Here is a 20,988-nt window from a genome sequence, read left to right on the forward strand (position 1 = left end):
GTTGTTTTTCGAGGACTGTAAGCGGTCGCCTCTTTCATCCTTCCCTCTGAAGCTGCATCCTCAAAAGCAGCACAGGTTCTCCTCTAATGCAGAAACTCTAAAAAAATCCTTAGGTGAGGCTTTTTAAACGGCTTAGCCAGGAGCCGCAATTCCGAACTGGGTTATAGTCCGGTTTTTGAGGAGTTCATCATAGGGCTTGAACCTTGCCCCCCCCCCAAAAAAATAGGTTTCCCACCATGACTGGGTCCTTGAACGTTCAAAATAAAACCCACCGTGGATTCGCCACCCAAGTAAAAGCTGCTGCTCAAATATCTGGAGCTTCTGGAGTGCCCCATAACTGAGGTCGCTTTAATCAGCATCCTCGTGGATGTGCTTCTCCCCCATACTCTGCCAACGGCCCCATAGTGGAGGGATTATAGGTAAAAGCAAAATAGAAATAACAAGTTTTTTAAAAAAGAGAGGAAAATGTTGTGGCACCTTAAAGACTAACTTTTATAAATTTTAATGTGAGCATTCGTGGACAAGTCCACCTCATCAGACTGTGGAGGGAAGAAGTCTTGTACTGTATGTCTGAGAGAATTTGGCTGGCTCCATACTAGCCGTCTCCTGTTTTCCCACCCGATGTTCGCTCCTTTTATACAGAGTCCAGATGTATTTATTGATCGTCCCAGTTTTTCTCTAGACCTGATTTATAGAGAGCTGCTTTTTTTTCTTTTAACCACTCATGATGCTGACCAGTCCAGCACAGATGGGAAGAATGCTTTCTCAGACCTCCTGTACCTTTCGTTAAAACTTTCCTCTTCATATTTTACTGCTTGTTCTATTGTTTCCTGTTCATAGTGGCAGCACCATAATTGATCCGTTGGTTCATTGTTACCCCTAAGTATCAGTTCCTGTCCCCACATGGAGTGGGAGGGGGACAGATTGAATTGTAGATCTCTTTTCATTATTAATTTTTTTATGTACGTAATTTTGAATGACAACCATAACCCCAATTTCAGCTCACATTACGGGATAATAGGAAGTTTTATTGAGCATTGTGTTTAACCCACACCAGGTTAAATTCCGCTTTCAGTTAAACCGAGGGAAACAGGTGCCTTGTTAGCATTAATGTGCCTTAATAAGCAGGAAACGTTATTACAGCCTAAAGCGTTTTGAGCTGAGAATCTTCTTTCCGCGTGACTCTCTTTAAGCTGATGTTTTAGCTACACTTAAGGAAACATTGCTGCGCTAGAAATGCATTGGGACTTAATTAAATGTAGCTCATTGCTGTTTTGTGTTTTTGAGCTTTCATCATGCTTTTCCTGCTTCCTCCTTTTCTGTGGGGGGGGGCAGAGATGGAAATGAAGTCATCAATCCTTTTTACTTTAGACATGGAAAAGATAAATGCTAGCCCTCTAATTTCCTTGCCCTTTCTCATATACAACTCCTCACCTCTCCCATGTTTATAATTATTATAATTTAATCTTAATTACTCTGGTAGTATTAGGGTTTTTTAAAAGAATCTCTGTCATTCCCCCAGTACACGTATAAGGTGGTTAAGACTGATCCAGATTGAAAATCCTATGCCAAGAAAAGTTTCATTCCGCTGCTTGCAGAAATGATGCCGGTTAAGTGCTTCTCTTCCCTTCCCCCCCCCCCCCGACTCCAAGCTTGCCCTCCCCATAACCTGTTCTGCTTCTCTGCCAGCTAGAGTGGGGCAGAGAGGGAAGGGGGGATTTTGTCATGTCCTCCCAGAGTAGACTTTTGGTCTAGATGAGCGGGATAAAAATCAATCAATCAATCATATGAATGAATGAATGAATGAATGAATGAATGAATGAATGAATGAATAAATAAATAAATAAATAAATAAATAAATAAATAAATAAATAAGACTTCTCCGTAGCTTCTGAGGTTTCATCAGGGTCGGCCTGCCCGCTGCCCATTGCTTTAGTTCATCTGAAGGACTAGAAACTTACTTTAAAGCAAAGCTTTAAACTTCACTAGGTGTTGCAGAATTATCCTTCAAATACATTTTAAAACACACGTCAAGATCTTCTTTCATCTCTAAGCTCCTGTGCCTTTGAGCAGCACCATTGCAGGAGGAAAGGTGACCCCTGCAACCTTCCTTATGCCTTGATGCTCTGAAAAGCTGCACCTGTTTGATCACGGCCATCATTCATCCTGGAGGGAGTTTCTTCCCCCTTTGCTTCCACACTTAACCAGTTTCAGGTCCCAGACAGGCCCCTGCTTTGCGGACCGAACCAGGTGCTTTGTTCACGGTTCCAGACGTCTCAGGCGCTGGCCAGTAGGTACAGCCGCCTCCTGCCTTACAGCTACTGCTGAAACACAAAAGACAGCTGTGTGTTGCCAGCATTAATATATCGTGGCTCAAGTATCTTGGGGTGGGCGAAGCGGAGATGTTGATGGCCCGGGCTCAGAAACTTTTGGAAGGGAGAATGTTTTTTTTTTTTTAATTCCATGCAACAAATAAGAAGCACCAGATCTGCACACTGATTCGCTTCTTTGGAAGGAAACCCCAACTCCTAACCGGAAGGGTAGGCACGGCCTCAGCACCCTTTTCGGGCCTCTCAGCATCCTTTCTTTAGTTGGGCCAAAGTCTGCCACATCAAAGAAAACAGCACCCGAAGGTGTGGCCTGCCCCCCCCCAAAAAAAAACCTGGCCGCAAACAAGACATAAAAGTGTCTTTCCAGGTACCCACAAGGTCTCTTGGCTGCTTTGGGGGCAGGAAGGCCACCCGGGGGGGTGTCTGTGGTGGGGCTGGGGGGGTTATCAGGTGCCCTTCCCTCCGGCCTCCGGTAGGGGGCAGCACAGAGCGGCTCAGTTGCCCCACGCCGGCCAGCTGGCCACGTTCATCTCCCCCCCCCCGCTGCGCGCTCATTCGCCACCCCCACCTGCTATTTCTGCCTCCCCCCCCGCCTTTAAATCCCCTTTCCCCTAAAGGGCTATTACCCCCAATCCTTCCTCCCTCCCCTCCCCTCCATGTCCCTAATGGATGCTCTTAACTTTGCCTCGTTTGGGTGGATTATCCCAGACAGAAAGTGGGGGGGGGGGGAGGGGGCAGAGAGAGAGAGAAAGAGGGGAGAGGGGGGTGTCCCTTTTTCTGCAGCTGTCGATCTCCTCCCCCCCTCCGCCGCCCCGTCCCATAAGCCAACCCTGCGAACTCAGGCGTCCTGTTCGCCTCTCTGCTCCCCCCCCAATAACCCTCCATTCCATCATCCCCACCCCACCCGGGTTCTTATTCGTCAGAGCTTTGGTAGGGCTGGGGAGGGAGGGAGGGAGGAGGCGGAGGCTGCGGTCCAGCTCCTTTTCTCTCTCCCCCCCCCCGCGCGCGCCCATCCTCCCTCCCTCCTTCCCTCCCTCTCCGCCCGCCTGCATCCTCGCCTGCATCCTTCAGCATCCTTTGGCGGCCTCCCTCCCGGGCTGCCCAGAAAAAAAGGACCAGGGGGCGGGGGCGGGCATGCAAATGAGGCCCGGCTGACCCCACCCCTCCACCCCCACCCACCCCCACCCGGAGTGGGTCGACCGGCGTCCGGGAGAGAGAGAGGTTCGCTTCGGACGGACGCCTGGCCTCCCGCATCCCTCCTTCGGGGGTCCCCCCCAAAAAAACCCTCACCCTTTCCCCGCCCCCCCCCGCCGAAGCTCTCCCCGCTGCCGGCGACTCCGAGGGGGAGGAGGGCGGCCCCGATCCCGCTGAGCCCCCATGCAAGTCTCCATCGCCTGCACCGAGCAGAACCTCCGCAGCCGCAGCAGCGATGACCGCCTCTGCGGGGGGGGCGGCGGAGGAGGAGGAGGGGGCGGCGGGGGGGTCCGCGGGCAGGGGGGCGGCGGCCAGGGCAACGGCGGCTACCAGCCCCCCGGCAAGGGGCCCCGGCTGGCCCTGGGGAGCCGCCCCCCCGGCCAGAACCTGCCCCACATCGCTTTCCTCTTGCGGGAGTCCACCGGGCGAGCCACCGGCATGAACTACAGGTATATTCGGGGGGGGGGGGCGAGGGGGAAGGAGGGAGGGGGAGCCTGGAAAAGTAACTTTCATGGGACCCCCACCCCCCAGAAGCCCCCTCGTGCCAGAAAGGAACTTTGCCAAGCTCCCCGCTGGCGGCAGAGGGTCCGAGATGCGCCCGTCGGGAAAAGTAACTTGGCTATGCTCTGTCGGGGCAGAAAGGATGCTGGGGGGGGGTCGTCCAAAGAGAGAAAGGAACTTTCCCAAGTTTTCTACTGATTGGGGTGGGGGAACATGGGGGATGTAGTCCCAGAAAGTGCCTTTGCTGAGCCCAGACGGCTGGTCCAGGGGGGATTCTGGGCCAGGTGGTCTCTCTTTCAAAAAAAGGAACTTTTGTCAAAAGTGCTTCACTGGCTGGGAGAATATTTTTTGGGGGAGGGTTGTTGTCATCTAAGAGAGGTCACAGTGAAGCGTGGCCTCCAGGCACAAGGTTTTTGCTAGGCTGTAGACCTTCGGTGGATTATGGGAGGTGTAGTCCCCGCAAAAGTAACTTGGGCCAAAGCTCTGACTTTCCGGTCGGTGGATGGAGGATTCGGTGCCGGAGGAAGAGAGGGGGGGTCGGCTGGGCTTGGAGGTTTGTGCTTGCAGGGTGGGGTGGGGGGGCAGTTATGGGGTTGAGGTGTCGTTCCCCCCCAATCCAAGGCTTGGTGGGAGAACAATCCAGATTTGGGGTTTCGGAGGGAGACACTTTTGATGCGCAGGCGGGGGGGGGGAGCCGTGGGGAGGATTGTCATTGAGGTGGGACTTGGGAGAAGTGAGGCTTTAAGGGAAAAGGTTCAACACCCCCACACACACGCACACACATTCACTTGCTAGAGAAAGACATTTTGAAAAGGGGGGCTTGCAAAGCAGGTTTGGGGGAGGAGGGATCAGTTTGGGGGGGGCTTCTTTGCCTGGACCAGCCTGCATGGAGTGGGAGCAAACATCACCCCAAGGAAATTGGGGTGGGGGGGACTGAAATTGGCCCCAGCACCACCAGCGGTGAGTGCCAGGACTCCTGGGTCCCCTTTGCAACATCCTGAAAGGTGTGGGGGGGGGGGGGGAGACAGGGAGGGAAAAAATGGTGGAATAGAGGAAAAGGTTCTCTCTGAACTCCCCCACCTGAGGGGGGGCGGTTATTTAGCGCAGGTGCCACTGAATGCTGGAGCCACACTAAGTGGTGCGGGGAGCTCTGTTATGCTCCAGGGGGGTGCTGGGGTGCATTGCCCCCTGAGCAGCTCCCAAACAGTCCAGGCAAATGCCTCAAACCCAACCACGTCATTGCACATTTATTCTCTCCGCCCCCCCCCCCGGGCACGAATGGCTGTGGGGATGGTTTAATCCTTCAACTTCATATATGGCATTTAATTAAACTTAGATGGCTTCTCTGCTCGCCCTGGAGTTAATCCATTTCTGCACAAAGGGGTGGGGAGCGAAGGGGGAGGGGGTTGTGGGGTGTGTGGGGGGGGTGACGGGTCATAACAGCGAGAGTACGTTGGGGGGGGAATGTGAGCCCGGATTCCGGGGTTCCTTGAAAGAGGAGCAGTGGGATTTAATAAATGTGGGGAGGGACCCCCCCCCCCATGGGGAGCCTTGCAAAAGGGACGTGGCTGAGAAGAGTGGTTAGGGTCGGGGTCTGGATTTTCTTTAGAAAAACCTGGGATTTACAGCTTTGACCCCCCCCCCAGGAGACATTTGGCAAAGAAACGGCAGTACAGCCTAGTAGTCGAGGGGTCATTCTTGAAGGGCTTTACTTTAGGTCCTGGAGTCTTAAACCTCTCCAACCCCCCCCCAAAAGAGGCCAAAGATCATACACTGTTTTTTTTTGAGCCGTGGTCCAAAAAGATATTTTTAAAAAAACCATCCTAGGATTTGTAGAAGTCCAGGATTCCTGGTTTTTAACTGTGTGGGGGGGGGGCGGGGGGGAGGCAATCCTGTCTTATATGTTAAAGCTTGTTTGGAAATGTGACTTGGTTTCCGGACTGCAGTGCAGTGGGGAAAGAGAGTCGTGGTGTGTATAAGAACCGGGTGAGGATGGCAGCCGAGAGAACTGTGGGACACCCCCCCCATCATTTAGGGGGTGGGGAGGATGCCAGCCTAGAGAGGGCAAAGGGAGAGCAGGAAACCTCCCTGCCCAGGCTCGGGGGAACATGGGCCTGGTGGTCTTCCTGGACCGATGTGGGCCTGGGCTGCCAGCCAAGGACATTTTGGGGCCGATGCCCTCGGTGTGGTGCACGGGGAGAAATGTTGCTTTGGGGGTCTGGGCGGCCTCCGAACACACACACACACACACACACACACACACACACACACAGAGCACCCACCCTTCCCGGGGTGAGCCGCGGAATGACAACAGATTGAAAGCAAAAAAAGAGAGAGAGGAGATGCAGTGGGACCTTAAAAAGCAAGAGACCTGATAAACTTTCAATAAGATGGGGGGGGGGTCACCCAGTGTTCTTGGGGGGGGGGAACGGACTGAAAGGGGTGGGTGGGCAAGGCTGGCAAAGGAACCAGCCATGAAGGTCACGGAGCTCCGTCTCCCCCCCCCAAAAAAAACCTGAATGGTGGATCTAACCCTAAAAGTAGATGCATTTATATATGCACGCTTTGGTGTCTATATTTATTCCAAGCTACGGCATGCTTCCCAGTTCTGAACTCGTTTATCTTAAAGATGTAGATGAAAATGTCATTTAATATTTATGATTAATGTTCAATATTTATATCTGGCTTCTTTAAAGCTGGTGCCCTGGGGAGGTTTGTGATCTGTCTCTCTCTCTCTTTTTTTTTTTTATAAGGGTGCAGAGATTTTTTTTAAAAAGAAAGAATGAAAGAAACCCACAAAGTGTCGGTGCGTCATAAAGTGATGGTTTTCAACACCGTTTCCAACTGACACTGCACCGCACATCCCGGAATGAAAGAAAATTCAACCACCGTCCTGGGTTGTTAAAGCCCGTGGGGGGGGCAGCGGGCTAAGCACCGTCAGCGAGGGGCTGAATTGGTTCTGGATGGGGGGGAAGGTCACGGGGGGGTAATTTTTAACAAGTGAAAAGGTTTATTTGGTAGAAGTTTCCATGCCGAATAAGGCATGCTATATTTTAAGGTGTCGTGGGGCTCTTTGCTGTTTTCTTCCAAGCATGTGCAGAGTGCCTTTTTGGGCACCACCAAACTGCCACAAGCATCTCCTGGAAAAGGGGGGGGGGTTAAGAATAATGTAGAGAATAATGTACACCACCTTGAGTGCATAGGAGGAAAAGCAGATATTGATAAAAGCAAGCTTCCAAACACTCAGTTAAAGCAGGACCCCTGTATCCGCTGATTTCACTTATCCACTGTCTGAAAATATTAAGAAGAGTAAAATATGTCAACAGCAGCTCTATAGAAGAGGGGATACTTGACTCTTTGATCTTACCAGGTGGCTCTAAGAGGCTTTGGGTGAGAGAGATCATTTCGCCACTGGTTAGATGGCCTGACAACCTTGCAAGGTTGTTCCCCCCCCCCCAACAACCCCACTTTCTCTATCAACTCCTGTCTTTAGCTTGACAGGCTCGAATTCCCTTAAGGGGTTGCATTGCACCCAGGTCCAAGAGCAGAGCCTAGAAAAACTCCTTCTGAGGAGCGATGATGGTTCCCAGAACTTATTTATTTACAAGATTTTTTTTTAGCCGCGCCATTACCAACGGTCTCTGAGCAGCGCACAACAATATTAAAGCTTTAAAAACATTAAGACCATTAAAATTGGCAATATTATAATAATATCCTGTATTAAAAACAACAATTAAAACATTAATATTAATAAATTCTGCTCTTTCTATTGCCAGCTAAAGAATACTGTTTAATTAAAATGCTGGCTAAACAGAAAGGTTCTTTACCTGGCGCCGAAAAGCCGAAAGTGTCGGAGCCAGGCAGATCTCTATAAGGAGGGCGTTCCAAAGTTGGAGGGGCAACAGCTGAAGAAGGCCCTGTTTCGACATGCCATCCTCCTCACCTCTTTCAGGGATGGCACCTTCAGAAGGGCCTCCTGGCCTGATCTTAGAGGACGGGGAGGCTCATATGGAAGAAGACGGTCCTTTAGGTAACCAGGTCCTAAGCCATTTAGGGCTTTATATGTCAAAGTAAGCACTTTGAATTGGGCCCGAACAGCAACTGACAACCAGTGTAAAATTTTCAGAATCTGCATGATATGAGTCCGTGCGGCGGCACCACTTACCAGCCGTGCAGCCTGGTTCTGTGCCAGTTGCAGTCGCCGGACCATCTTCAAAGGCTGCCCCACGTATAGCGCATTGCAGTAGTCCAGTCTGGTTGTTACCTGTGCATGTGGGACTGTTGCCAGGCTCCGCTCACCCAGGTAAGGGCAAAGTTGATGTATTCTTTGCAGCTGTAAGAAGGCACCCCTGGACACCACGTCCATCTGGTCTTCCAAGGTCAGACCCAGGTCAAGGAGCACCCACAGGCTGCGGACCCTGTCCTTTAGGGGGAGTGTAACCCTGTCTAAGGCAGGGAAATGGTCCCCATCTGGCAGAACCCCTACCAGTGGCATCTCCGACTCGTCTGGATGGAGCCTCAGTTTATTGACCCTCATCCGGTCCATTATCGAGTCCAGGCACGAGTTCAGAATGACAACTGCCACACCTGGATGGGTGGAAAACGAGAGGTGGAGCTGGGTGTCATCAGCATATTGCTGACTCCTCAGCCCAAACCTCCTAACGACCTCCCCCAGCGGTTTCATGTCGATATTGAATAGCATGGGGAACAGTATAGCGCCCTGAGGAACCCCATGACGCAACCGCCATGGATGAGAGCTACTGTCCCCCAGCACCGCCTTCTGGATTCGATCAGCCAGGTAGGAGCGAGACCACCGTAAAACGGTGCCTCCCATTCCCATCCCAGCCAGTCTGTCCAGAAGGACGCCATGGTTGATGGTGTCGAAAGCCGCTGAGAGATCCAGGAGAATCAACAGGGATGCATTGCCCCTGTCTTTCTCCCAGCAAAGGTCGTCAAACAGGGCGACCAAGGCAGTTTCCATCCCATAACCCGGCCTGAACCCCAATTAAAATGGATCTATAGATAATCCGTTTCATCCAGCAGCACCTGGAGCTACTCAGCTTCCAACACCTTGCCTAGAAAAGGGAGGTTCACCGCTGGTCGGAAGTTGATCACTAGACATGGGTCCAGATGAGGGTTTTTTTAGGAGTGGGCGAATCGCTGCCTCCTTTAACGGGGCGAGGACCACTCCCTCTCTTAACAAGGAGTTGATGCCCTCCAGGATCCAGGTGTGAACTCCCCAACCCCACCCTGGCAGATTCCTTTATTAGCCATGATGGGCAAGGGTCGAGTTGCGCAGTGGTGGCACGAACCAATCATGATTGACCGGGGGGGGGGGGGAGTTACTTTTTAAGGAGATTGCTGTTGCCCCCCCCCATGTGTTTTGTGTTCTTAAGCTTGCTCTTCTTACGGGTTTTAACTATATTTGCTCAATGCTTTTTAAAGATTGCAATAATTTATTATCATTTTTTAAACTTTTTTTCTTTTAAGCTGCTTTGGATCCTTAAAGGTGGCCTATAATTTTTGAATAAATAAACATTTGGATACAGAGAGTATCAGGGGATAGGAGTCGGTGGGGCTTCCCCTAACATCCGGTTGGAGAGATTCCGGCTTGCTTAATAGGGAACAATGTTCTGGTCCACTGGAGCCACGTTGGGATCCTGGCCTGGGGAGAGATTGGGTTTCTGGCCCCTCGGCCACCTGTTGGCCACCTGCACCCTTATGGTTTAATTATGAGGCCAACCCTTGATCCGTAGCACCTCGGCAGCTGGTGTTTGGGGAACGGCGATATTTATCCCCCTGGTATGTCAGGGGAGAAGCCAATAGAGTCGACAGGACAACCTCCTTCTCTTCCGCACGTGCCAAGATGGCCAAATTTGGGCTGGAGGGAACCAGCCCCGCGGCCTTGCTTCCGAAATTTGCCGCAAAATTGGTGGAGACATTGTCAACGGAGGCGGGAGGAGGCTTAAATAGTTATTTCCGCAGAAGGGTGAGGGGACAGAAGGAAAGCCCTTGGTTTCTGCACCTTAGGTCGCTGTTTCCAGGCAGAGGCGCATGGCTTCGAAAAGAAGTTGTCAACCTTAACAAGAGCCAGGGACAGCCGTTCTTTTTACACTGCCATTTGACCGTGCTGGCTTAGAGCATCGAGGAGTAATTTCTCTATCCAAAAGAGCAACTTCTACACCTTCAATGGGCACATAAGGAATATTAAGTCAGCAATTTATTATTACATATTTTGCCCAGAGAGTTGACAGCATTCAGCGTGGTCTTCCCCCACGACATGCGCTCCGATTTTATCTTCACACCAACCCTACGAGGTGGGTTGGTGAGCTTGAGGTGCAAAGCGACCGCCACGGAGTCACTGAGCCGGCACTTGGTGGCGCGAAAGAGATTGGACTCTATCGGTCTCCTGGGGCCCTGATCCTCTTTTTCAGTCCAGGCGTTTTGCTCTGGGAGGTCGGGTTGCTACCCGAGTAGGGAGAGAAGCATGGCCTGTGCCTTCACTGACTGGGGATTCTGGGTGTTGTAGTCCAAAAAAGCGACGCTCCTGAGCTCCGGGGAGAAAGCCAGGCTGGTGCCTCGACCGCAGGGCTGGACAACTGTTGGACTACAGCTCTGATCGTCCTCCACATTTAGCGGTGACGACTGCGGATGATGGGCACTGTGGTCCAAAACACTGGGAGTATTAACAGCGGCCCATTTGGGAAGTAGTCTAAAACATGAGAGTGGCCGCGAGGCTGGTCACGGTTTCCTGACCGCTCTCGGAAACCCTACCGTCTCCCGTTCCTTGATGTGTGGTGTGTGGCGGGGTTACCTGGTAGCATTGGAGGTGCACTCCACCCATGCTCAGAGGAATCATCTTGATTTTCTTTGCTCTCGCGTGCCAGCCAAGACTGCCCACCGGCACGGCTCAGAGAAGCCGGTCTGGATTATTCTTCGCCTCCCCACTGGGCAATTTTTTTACAAGGAACATCTGGAGAGGGTATAAAGCCATCCTTCACCCGCCACCCCCCCAAAAAATATAGCAGCAACGAGTCTGAAAAATGGCCGGAGGAAAGAAGATCGCCGGTCTTTGCAGCTTTATCCATCCTGTCCCGTCCTGCAAGCCCCCCCCCTCTGCCACCAAACCCACCCCGTTCTTTCCCTCACAGAAGCTTCCAGCCACCGCCAGCAGTGACCCCGTTTTGAAGCCCCGAGCTCTCGGCTTCCTGTCTATTTTTATCTCCCTGATCGCTCACAGCGGTAGCTCTGTTCGTTAATGAAGCCGCGAGAGGCGCACTGGGTGCGCACGGCAGCGCTAACGAGCCCAAAGAGGGTGGACAGGGCGCACAGAGCGGAGCCGCACACTTCTGCCGCATCCGAGGGAGGACCCCGGGGAGGCCTGGCCGGGGCGGCTTCTGGTCCCACTTGCGCCAGCATTGCGGAAAGCCGATGGGACACAATATAGGGATGTGTGCGCATGCATGCTGATCCCAACACCCCCACAGTTTGTTTGTTTGTTTTATTGATAGGCCGCCTTTTCCCCGATAAGGGGACCGAAAGTGGCTCACAATACTAAAAAAGAGTAGATTTAGAAACATAGTAAGATATTTTGTTCTTTAGTCGTTCAATCGTGTCCGACTGTTCGCGCTCCCATGGGCCAGAGCACGCCAGGCCCTCCTGTCTTCCACGGCCTCCCAGAGTTGGGTCAAATTCATGTTGGTCGCTTCGATGACCCTGTCCAACCATCTCGTCCTCTGTCGTCCCCTTCTCGTCCTCTTGCCTTCACACTTTCCCAACATCAGTGTCTTTTCCAGGGAGTCTTCTCATCAGATGGCCAAAGTACTGGAGCCTCAGCTTCAGGATCTGTCCTTCCAGTGAGCACTCTGGGTTGATTTCCTTCAAAATGGATAGGTTGGTTCTCCTTGCAGTCCAGGGGACTCTCAAGAGTCTCCTCCAGCACCCCAGTTCAAAAGCATAAATTCTTCGGTGGTCAGCCTTCTTTATGGTCCAGCTCTCACTTCCATAAATCACTACTGGAAAAACCATAGTTTTGACTAGGCGGACCTTTGTCGGCAAGGTGATGTCTCTGATGTCATCTTTTTAAGATGCTGTCTAGGTTTGTCATTGCTTTCCTCCCAAGAAGCAGGCGTCTATTAATTTCGTGGCTGCTGTCACCATCTGCAGTGATCATGGAGCCAAGAAGATAAAATCTGTCACTGCCTCCATATCTTCCCCTTCTGTTTGCCAGGAGGTGATGGGACCAGTGGCCATGATCTTAGTTTTTTTGATGTTGAGCTTCAGACCATTTTGTGCGCTCTCCTCTCTCACCCTCATTAAGAGGTTCTTTAATTCCTCCTCACTTTCTGTCATCAGAGTGGTATCATCTGCATATCTGAGGTTATTGATATTTCTTCTATCAATCTTAATTCTGTCGTCGAATTCTTCCAGTAAGATATACATTTTAATCCAGTAATATATACATTTTAAAAAACTATTAAAATTTTGCAAGGTTTAAGTGCTCCATTTTCAACCCCAGGGACCCATAGGAAGGGCACCAACCCCTCCAAAATGTAAAACGAAGAGAAGTCAAACTGGTACGTTGCTCGGGGGGGGGGTCCCCTTCCTGCTCCATTGCAAAACCGCAGATCCGAGAGGCTTCCTGGCATAGAACAGGGCCCCCAAATTTCCAGAATTTCTTACAGGGTTGGGCATCCCAGGCGGGCCGAAAAATGGCTTTATGGGGCCATTGTTACCTATATGTAGAAAAAAAATAATAATGAAAAGAATTCCATAATTAAAGATGCCCCCACCCCATGTGGGGAAGGGTGGGAGTATCTTTAGGGGTAACATAATTAGGGGTAACAATGATCAACAATAGTGCTGCCACTATGAACAGGAAACAATAAAGCAGGCAGTAAAATGAGGAGGAAGGTTTTAACAAAAGGTACAGGAGGTCCGAGAAAGCATTCTTCCAGTTGGCACAAACAATACAGAGAGCGAAGCAATGTGTGCTGCTTATATAGCACACCCCATAGCACTTAAAGCATTCTTTGGATGGTTTACAATTTAACTCTGCAGGCTACACATTGCCCGCCCTGAACCTCGGATGGATGGAAAGTTGAGTCAACTCTGAGCCGGCTTCCTTGCGATCGAACTCAGGTTGTGCGCAGAGTCTGGACTGCAGTCCTGCGGTTTGACCACTGCTTTTGGGTTAGCGAGGGAACCTCTCGACTATGTATATAAAAAAGAATGAACATTGGATGAGGAACCACGAAGTGCAGCCTTTACACACATACACACAGGGTCACAACGAGTGTGTGCTGCATTTTTTGATTTCAGGTTGACTGTCTGCACAACCTTCAGCAGATCAAAAAAAAAGGAGAGGTGTCTTTGATTCTGGGAGAACGTCTTTTTATTATTATTATTTTCTTTTGGAAGGCGGGGTTTCGACCCTCCTGCAGCAAGATGGGGTTCTAGATCCCAAGGGATCTCCCGATGATTCTGAATACTGGGCTGGTGTGTGTGTGTGTATGATTGTTTGTTTTAAATTACCCCTTTTTGAGCCTAGGGTGGCCTTCTCTCCCAAAACCAGCCCTCACGGGATGGCTGGTCATTGGAGAAAAAACTTGGCAGGGTTTGGTATTTTCGCTGGGATCTTGTGGGGGGAAGCATTTGGGGACTTTCAGGTGGGACCATGAGGGTAGGAGCTGCGAAATGATTCCAAGGGACCCCCCCCCCCCCGGATGTCCTAAAGGCTCAGCTCTGGCATTGTGTCAAGGCTATTATCGTTTCTTTCTTATTCTCTTTCGCATGCAGGAACCTTGGAAAATCCGGCCTTCGTGTTTCCTGTCTTGGCCTTGGTGAGTCCCCAGAAGTGGCGGGGGGGGGGGGAGAGAAGAGAGCAATGTGGTCGTGGTTTGTAGTCCCCCTCCAAAAAATTTTTTTGTCCAGGTCCAGTCCTGGGATCACCTGACCCTAGTGGACCCATCACTCTGGCTGGGGCCCCTTCATTTGGGATGGGGAGCACCCTTTGACACATTGGCCTTCTTTGGCGTGGTGGGGGGATAAAAGGGAGGCAGCCGGGCGAGGTCCCCGTCATCACCACTCACCTGAAAGGCTTGGTTTCCTCCCTGCAGGTACGTGGGTCACCTTTGGATCCCAGATCTCGGATGAGGTAAGGACCAATGTTTAACCCATCTTCTGTTCCTCCTCACTCAGCTCAATCTTGGGCAGAAAAATCAAGAAAAGAGACTTGTATCTCTCTGTAAAGATTTATTTATTTATTAAAGTAGGCTATAACTCTAGTTAGTTAGTTAGTTAGTTAGTTAGGTAGGTAGGTAGGTAGTTAGGTAGTTAGGTAGTTGGTTGGTTGGTTGGTTGGTTGGTTGGTTGGTTGGTTGGTTGGTTGGTTAGTTAGTTAGTTAGTTAGTTAGTTAGTTAGTTAGTTAGTTAGTTAGTTAGTTAGTTAGTTAGTTAGAGTTATAGCCTACGTCCTGTGATTTTTTTCCCACCCCCACATTATGTTTACAACAACTTGACAAGGTTAGGTAGGCTCAGGGTCACCCGGTGAGTTTTTCAGGTAAGTGTGGATTTGAACTCACGTTTTCCGGGTCCTCGTCTGATGTTCTAACCACGACCCTCGCACACTGGCTGGAACAGTTGGAGCAGAGAAATCTCTTTCTGTTGTGGCTTTTGCTCTGTTGGTTTTCTCTCGACACGTCGCTTTGGCGTGACCCCCTTTCTCTCCTTGGTTCCAGATGGCGGAGAACGTGCTCACCATTGCTTACGAGAACGGCGTCAACCTCTTCGACACGGCCGAGGTCTACGCTTCTGGCAAGTATGTCCGGCCGTTACATGCTCAACTCCCTTCTCCCGAAAGGGGTGCTGAGCCCCAGGAAGCCCCGGCAGAATGGCTCATTCCTGCTTCGCAGAGCCCCAGGGCAGGGAGAAATTCCACTGGTGCAGCTTCTCCCCTCACGTCCACCAGCCCGCCCTCGGATTTAGCCTCCCGCCTCAAGCTTCTCCATCAGCAGGAGGTCTTTAGGAAGGTCCCATCCGCCTGGGATCTGACCCGCGGATCTAAATCTTGACTACCTATAAGAGCTCGGCAAGAAAGGGAAGGTTATGGACTCTTCACATGCTCAGAGATCTCATTTTTACTTCCCCTTGAGATCTCATCAAGGTTTGAGCACTGGCTAAAATGTCCAGTAAAAAAATGGCCCGTTTGGAGCACAGCTCCCAGAATCCTGTCGTTATGGCATCAAACTCCCCAAAAGTAATTTTTTTTCCCAAGCACTTCCCCCCCACACACACACACACAACACACACTCCTTTCCTGACCCTCTTCCTCCTTTCTCTTCTGCCCTATTCCATTTGGGGGACTGGTGGGGGGGGAACAGCTGCCCCACCTCACTCCTGCCAGCCAGATAACGTCTGTGGCCGAGAAGAGCCGTCTCTCTCAGGGCTTTTTGGGAGGCTGTAATTAAAAAGCTCATGACATGATTCTTTCAGGCCGGATTTGGGGGTCAGCTGGCTCGGCAAGAAAACCGGAGCGGGTGGAAAGAGGGCGGGGGAAGAGAAATGGAGATGCAGTCTGTCACAGGGTGAGATGAGGTGACGGGAGGGCGAGAGGACTTGCACGGACAACGCACGGGGCGAGTGTGTGTTTGAGAGAGGGGGAGAGCGGATCTGCAAAAACGAACCCAGTGTGGCTGGCTGGTAGGTTACCCTTTTTTTTTTGCACGGACGCCCTCCAGAACGCCTTTTTTGGGTGAGGGATTCTGGGGTTACAACTGTCGGCATGAAACAGTGCAATAGCCCTGTTCGAGCGCCTGATTTCCATCCAGCGCGCAATCCGTTAAGTGAACGAGCGCAATCGCTGATTGCGCGCTGGATGGAAATCAGGCGCTCGACCAGCGCTATTCCACAGTAGCGCTCGTTCACCTCACTGAAGGCGCTCTGGATGGAAATCAGGCACTGAACCATACAGAACAATTTTGAGTCCCCAGCTACGAAATAAAGCTGTTCCACCCAAAGAGACCAAATGGTCGCATCTTAAAGAGCGATCCGGGGATTGTTTTTAGAGGGAGTTCACTGCACGGCCAGACCAGGATCCTTACCTGGCTGATGTCTCTGGGTTCAGAGGAGGAAATTGGTAAAGGATGCAGCGGGGGTGGGGTGGGGGGGATAAGATCAAGGCACAAAAATCGGTCTGTGATATTCCGTTGCATATTTCCCTTGTCTGTATGGTGTAAACCCTGCGATCTTTCCACAAAAGCAGAAAACAGGGCAACATATTTGGCTTCCTAAATTACTAACAGTTCTGAAGCCTGTTGCAGGAGGGGGAGATTTTAGTCTCCACTGACCAAAGGCTGGGTCTCAAAACAAAGAGAATCCGTCACACCAGGAGATAACTCAGCCACCTCGCGCCGGTGTCTCTCCTTTTAAAGTTATTTTTTTCTGAGGTTGGCTACGTTCAGCAAGCCGTGCCAGGGAGATCTGAATGTTCTCCCCATAAAACCTACAAGTAAAGATTGGGGATGTTGGGCGTTGTAGTCCGAGAGGGACCGAGTAACTTTTCCAAATTCTGATTGTTACCGTTCAGTGTGGAAAGGCAGGTCCAAAGAGCTACGCTGAGATCCTGATCGCAACCGACCGGGATCCGCTTAGACTCAGCCGGTGGCCTTTATTCCCCAAAGTCCAAACACCCCCAAGAGGCAAAAAATGTCTGTTACCTTCGGGGACATGTTGGAAATAAATGTTCACTTTTGGCTCTCATGCCATGCGGATGTTTTTCTGGTTTGCCGGGAGGCCCTGCCGTGGATTGGAGGAGAAATTAAAGTCTTGATTTGGCCATTGATGAAACAAAGAAAGTTGTCTGTCTCTCTCTTCATCTTTTTTGTTTTAATTCTTCAGAGCTGAGAAAACTTTGGGGAACATCCTGAAGAGCAAAGGATGGAGGTAATGCCTTTGTTTGACCCTGAAAGTTGTGATCAGAGAGGATACTAGATATTCTCCCAGGCAGGTGTGTTTCTGTACTCACCTCCCTTCTGTGTCTGCTCTCCAGGCGATCCAGCTACGTCGTCACCACCAAGATTTACTGGGGAGGCCAGTAAGTATCCGGGGGTCCCCGAGAAATGGGTGGAAAGGCAAAGTCCTGAGGCCTGTTTGTGCCCAATGTTAGATTTTAGAAGAGGCATTTCCCTGCTCCCGGTCAAGAGGTCCAGCTGTAGGCATGGACGGTGGTGAATTTTCGGAGTGGGTGTTGATAAAACACACACTTTTCCTGATGCGTAAAGGGATGTGGAACCCAGTTTGTGAGCGGTGAGGGATGTGCAATCTGAATACGGACAGGACCTCTGAATACGGACGGACCTTCTCTAACAGTCTTTCCTAACTGGGGGCTATCCAGAAGCCCTGGACTACAAAACCCAGAATCTCTAGCTGGCTAGGGGATTCTGGGGGTTGTAGTACAACACCTGTGAAGGGGCCACAGTTGGGGAAAAGCTTCACTAGGACAGACCCTGGTCTATCCTAGTGCAGGACAGACATGGGTCTAGCCTGGTCATTTCAAGGCCATTTATGCCTTAGGGCTAAATAGAACCTCCCTGTTTAAGACAATTCTATCTGAGAAGGCCGGAGAAGGTGCGGTTGCCTTCACCTCGTGGTTGCAAGGCTTTCACAAAGGGACCGGGTTGGCTGCAGAAGGACGCGGGAGGAAAGGGGCCCCGTCGCAAGAAGGGGACCCTCAGTTTTGCTCCTTCTTCTTTTGCGCTCCAGGGCCGAGACAGAGAGAGGGTTATCACGGAAACACATTATTGAAGGTAAGGCCTTCAAAGACTGGGAGGGGGTTTGAGGAAAAAGCAGGTGGCCGATTACGGTTCGGGGGGGGCTGGTTTATGGGGCAGCCGCTGAGTAGTCCGTGTGGGGGTGGCGAAGGGGAAAGGTGGTCTCTGAGAACATGTGAAGGCTGCCGTTCAGGGGAGGAAAGCCGCGGAGGAATCAGGATCCCAGGGTTCTTTCTGAGGAAGTCCTCTGGTGCGCTAGACTACCATGCCTGTCATCCCCAGCCAGGAACCGGGGTGATGGGGTTCGTAGTCCAGCACAAAATGCGGAGGGGGGATCTCACTGGCGGAAAGGTGTTCTACAACCTTGAGGGAGCAGCCGGCGTCGGCCATAGAAGGGAAATACGTAGCTGATGAGTCTGAGACCCTTTCCTCTCTCCTCTCCCCCTGCACGTTTTTAGGCTTAAAGGGGTCCTTGCAACGGCTTCAGCTGGAATACGTGGACATCGTCTTCGCCAACCGGATGGATGCCAACAGCCCCATGGAAGGTGAGCGGCCGCAGCGTCGGCTTCCTGCTTCAGAGCTTCAGGAAAAACTCCCAGCTGCTTCGCCGACGTCACCCTAAGCAGCTTTTTTGGAGGGGGGGAAGAGTAGAAGCTTCTTCTTAGTGAACATCCCATGACCTGTAAACACCCACCCCCTTGCTCTGCTTGGCAAAAAAGACCACCGCCCCCTGCTCATGCAGGATCTTCCCCGTCAATATCTGTCTGCTCCGCTCCTTTCTAGAAAGCTTTTCATGATGGCGTTCCCGCTCAACCCCGGGCTTAATATTCCCAGTCCTGGGAATTCTAGTCCAAAAAAAAAGAGAGGAACTTTTCCATGCTCTAGGCTCCTCGCACTGAGGACCATCCTTTCCAGACCAGAACGGCCAAGGTTAATCCCGTTTTCCCGGCCAAGGGGTGGGGTAGGGAGAACCGAGACACCCAGAGATGGTGAAGGGGACGTGCCCAAGGCCACAGAAGGGGCCAGTGGCGGAGGCCACCTCTCTCCCACGTAGAAGCCTGAGTCTCTTGTTGCAGCCAGGCCTTTCCCAAAACTCCCACCTTGTCTCACTGGGTTCTCTCCTTCCCCTTCCGCAGAATGCGACCCGAACTTCCGATTGCTCTTGCTGGAAGGTACTGCAGACTGATGCCCCCCTACCATCTCCAAATATATATATTGAGATCACAATATATATATATATGTCTATGCACACCCCACCCTCTTTGCTCTCTTCCTCCCCAGATCCTAAGAAAGCCCGAGTCTCATACCTCTCAAGGCAAGGCACGAGAGACCTCCAAAAGTACGATAGCAGAGTGTTTTTGGCACCTTAAAGACTCAAACGTTGTAGTTGACGCTTGCCACGTCGGTGGCGTCAGAGACGTGACCCAAGATCCATAGGAGGTTGTGCCAAAACCTGCAATCAGGAGGGTGTTCCGTTAGACCAGGGGTTCCCAAACCTCTGGGTCTCCAGATCTTCTTGGACTGCCACTCCCAGAAGCCTTCAACATCAGCCAGGATTTCTGGGAGTGGCAGTCCAAAAACATCTGGAGCCCCAAGGTTTGGAACCATTGAACTAGGTGATCCCGGGAGATCCATCCCAGCTGTAGAAGGCAGTGGCCAGATTCCTCTTACTTATCTTAGAAGGTGTGAGTGAGTGCAAAGGAGTAAACCACTCGCAACGGATCACCACCCGTTAGGGAGTCAACAGCTGTGTTCCTTGTTAGGGATCCAGTGGTACCTTTTTGCCCTGCTAAGATAAGAGAAAACACGCACATTTTTTTCTTAATTGGCAGCAATTTTTCAGGCTATGCTGTTGCACTTATACCATCCTGAATCAGTCGTTGGATTCTGGCCTCTGTGATGTTCAAGTCGATCCTCTTTAAAGGGGCACATGACTCTTGGTTAATTTTGGCCTTGACTCCCGTGTCCCTGGTTACTTTTGCACATGGTGATCGCTGTGATTCAAGGAATCTACTGGGTGTCAGAGGTGCCTGGTTCCCTTTAGAGGGACCGAGAGCAAGCTTCTCCCGCATGGGGTTTTTCTTTCTTTTTTTACAAAGGAGATCTTTCAGACACAAAGGGGCAGGGGAAAGAGAGCTTTACCGGTTGGATTTCTGCTTCCCACACCGTTTTGAAGGGCAAACAGACCCTGCCAGAAAGAGAGGCCGTCACCCAGTTCCAAAGAAAGATCAAGCATGCTTTAATTCAGCACAGCCCTGATCTCACGGCATCAGGGCACCTTGGAGGGGGTGGCGTTTGAAGAGGGCCGAGCCTTTCCAGCCAGCTGAAATCTCCGAAAAATGGCATGGCTTCATAGCAGAGCTTGGCACTGTTAAATTTGGGGAGGGACTGGTGGTCATTCTTGTTCCAAAAGAAGTAACTTTTTCAAGCTCGGCTCGGTGCAACAGCCCCGGTTTGGCATCCCAACTGAATCCTCTCTAATCCAGCACCTTCCAGATGTGTTTAGACTATTCTGATATGAAACATCTGGAAAGCGTGGGGTCAGGAAAGGCTGAAGCAGCAGATAATACTGAGCAGGGATCTAACCTGTGCTTTGAAGCCCATTTCCTCTGATATTGAGATTACAAATTAAGCTTCACAAGGAGCCGTTTGAAGTCTGTTTCTGATTCACATACAGGTAGGTGAGACTTTATTGGGGGGCTCCAGCAGCTGAATTTGGAAGAGGTGTTTTATTTTTTTGGAGGGGGGAAAACAGTTCCCAGAATCCCCCAACCAGCTGGCTAGAGAAAGCTGGGAGCCCCAGTCCAAAAAAAGAGAGACCTTTTTTGCATTTTCTGTGGCAAAGTCATTAAACCAAAAATAAGTAGTAAAAATAGGAAACTGCCGTGTGAGATACGAAAATGAAGATCTGTGGTGAAGTCGGGGTCTTGAGAGGTATGTTGAGCCCTGGCCTCTCCTTCTGAAATCCCATAATATCCTTCCTATGACACTGGCCACATGCTGGCGATTGGTATAAACCTTTTCCTATAACACAGTGCCGTCTTTCCACGTGACTAACAGCTCAATCTTATGCACGCCTACTCTGGAGTAAAGCCCACTGAGTTGAGTGGGGTTTATTGTGAAGTAAGCGGATACAGCATCGCTCCTATTAGCCATTTCATGTCCCTCTGAGAATCCTGGCTCTGTCCTGTAGA

General features: G+C 51.0%; 1 protein-coding gene across 3 annotated transcripts in view; it reads left to right on the forward strand.

Annotated features, from left to right (window-relative positions):
- The window catches only part of KCNAB3 (potassium voltage-gated channel subfamily A regulatory beta subunit 3), a 39,002-nt gene that overhangs the window by 12,090 nt on the left and 5,924 nt on the right, over positions 1-20,988 (forward strand). The window contains exons 1-9 of one of the 3 annotated variants that reach the window (XM_072977172.2): positions 3,630-3,973; positions 13,824-13,867; positions 14,144-14,181; positions 14,765-14,844; positions 16,923-16,967; positions 17,074-17,118; positions 17,787-17,830; positions 18,253-18,339; positions 18,931-18,966. In XM_072977172.2, the coding sequence (XP_072833273.1) occupies positions 3,708-3,973; positions 13,824-13,867; positions 14,144-14,181; positions 14,765-14,844; positions 16,923-16,967; positions 17,074-17,118; positions 17,787-17,830; positions 18,253-18,339; positions 18,931-18,966 (685 nt within the window). In that variant the 5' untranslated portion in view covers positions 3,630-3,707. Of the gene's footprint in view, positions 1-3,629; positions 3,974-13,823; positions 13,868-14,143; positions 14,182-14,764; positions 14,845-16,922; positions 16,968-17,073; positions 17,119-17,786; positions 17,831-18,252; positions 18,340-18,930; positions 18,967-20,988 lie in introns of those variants that run through there. The other 2 variants (XM_072977173.2, XM_078378493.1) reach the window with 2 other exon arrangements.

This window comes from Pogona vitticeps, chromosome 6, assembly GCF_051106095.1.
Source record: "Pogona vitticeps strain Pit_001003342236 chromosome 6, PviZW2.1, whole genome shotgun sequence".
NCBI lineage: Eukaryota > Metazoa > Chordata > Lepidosauria > Squamata > Agamidae > Pogona > Pogona vitticeps.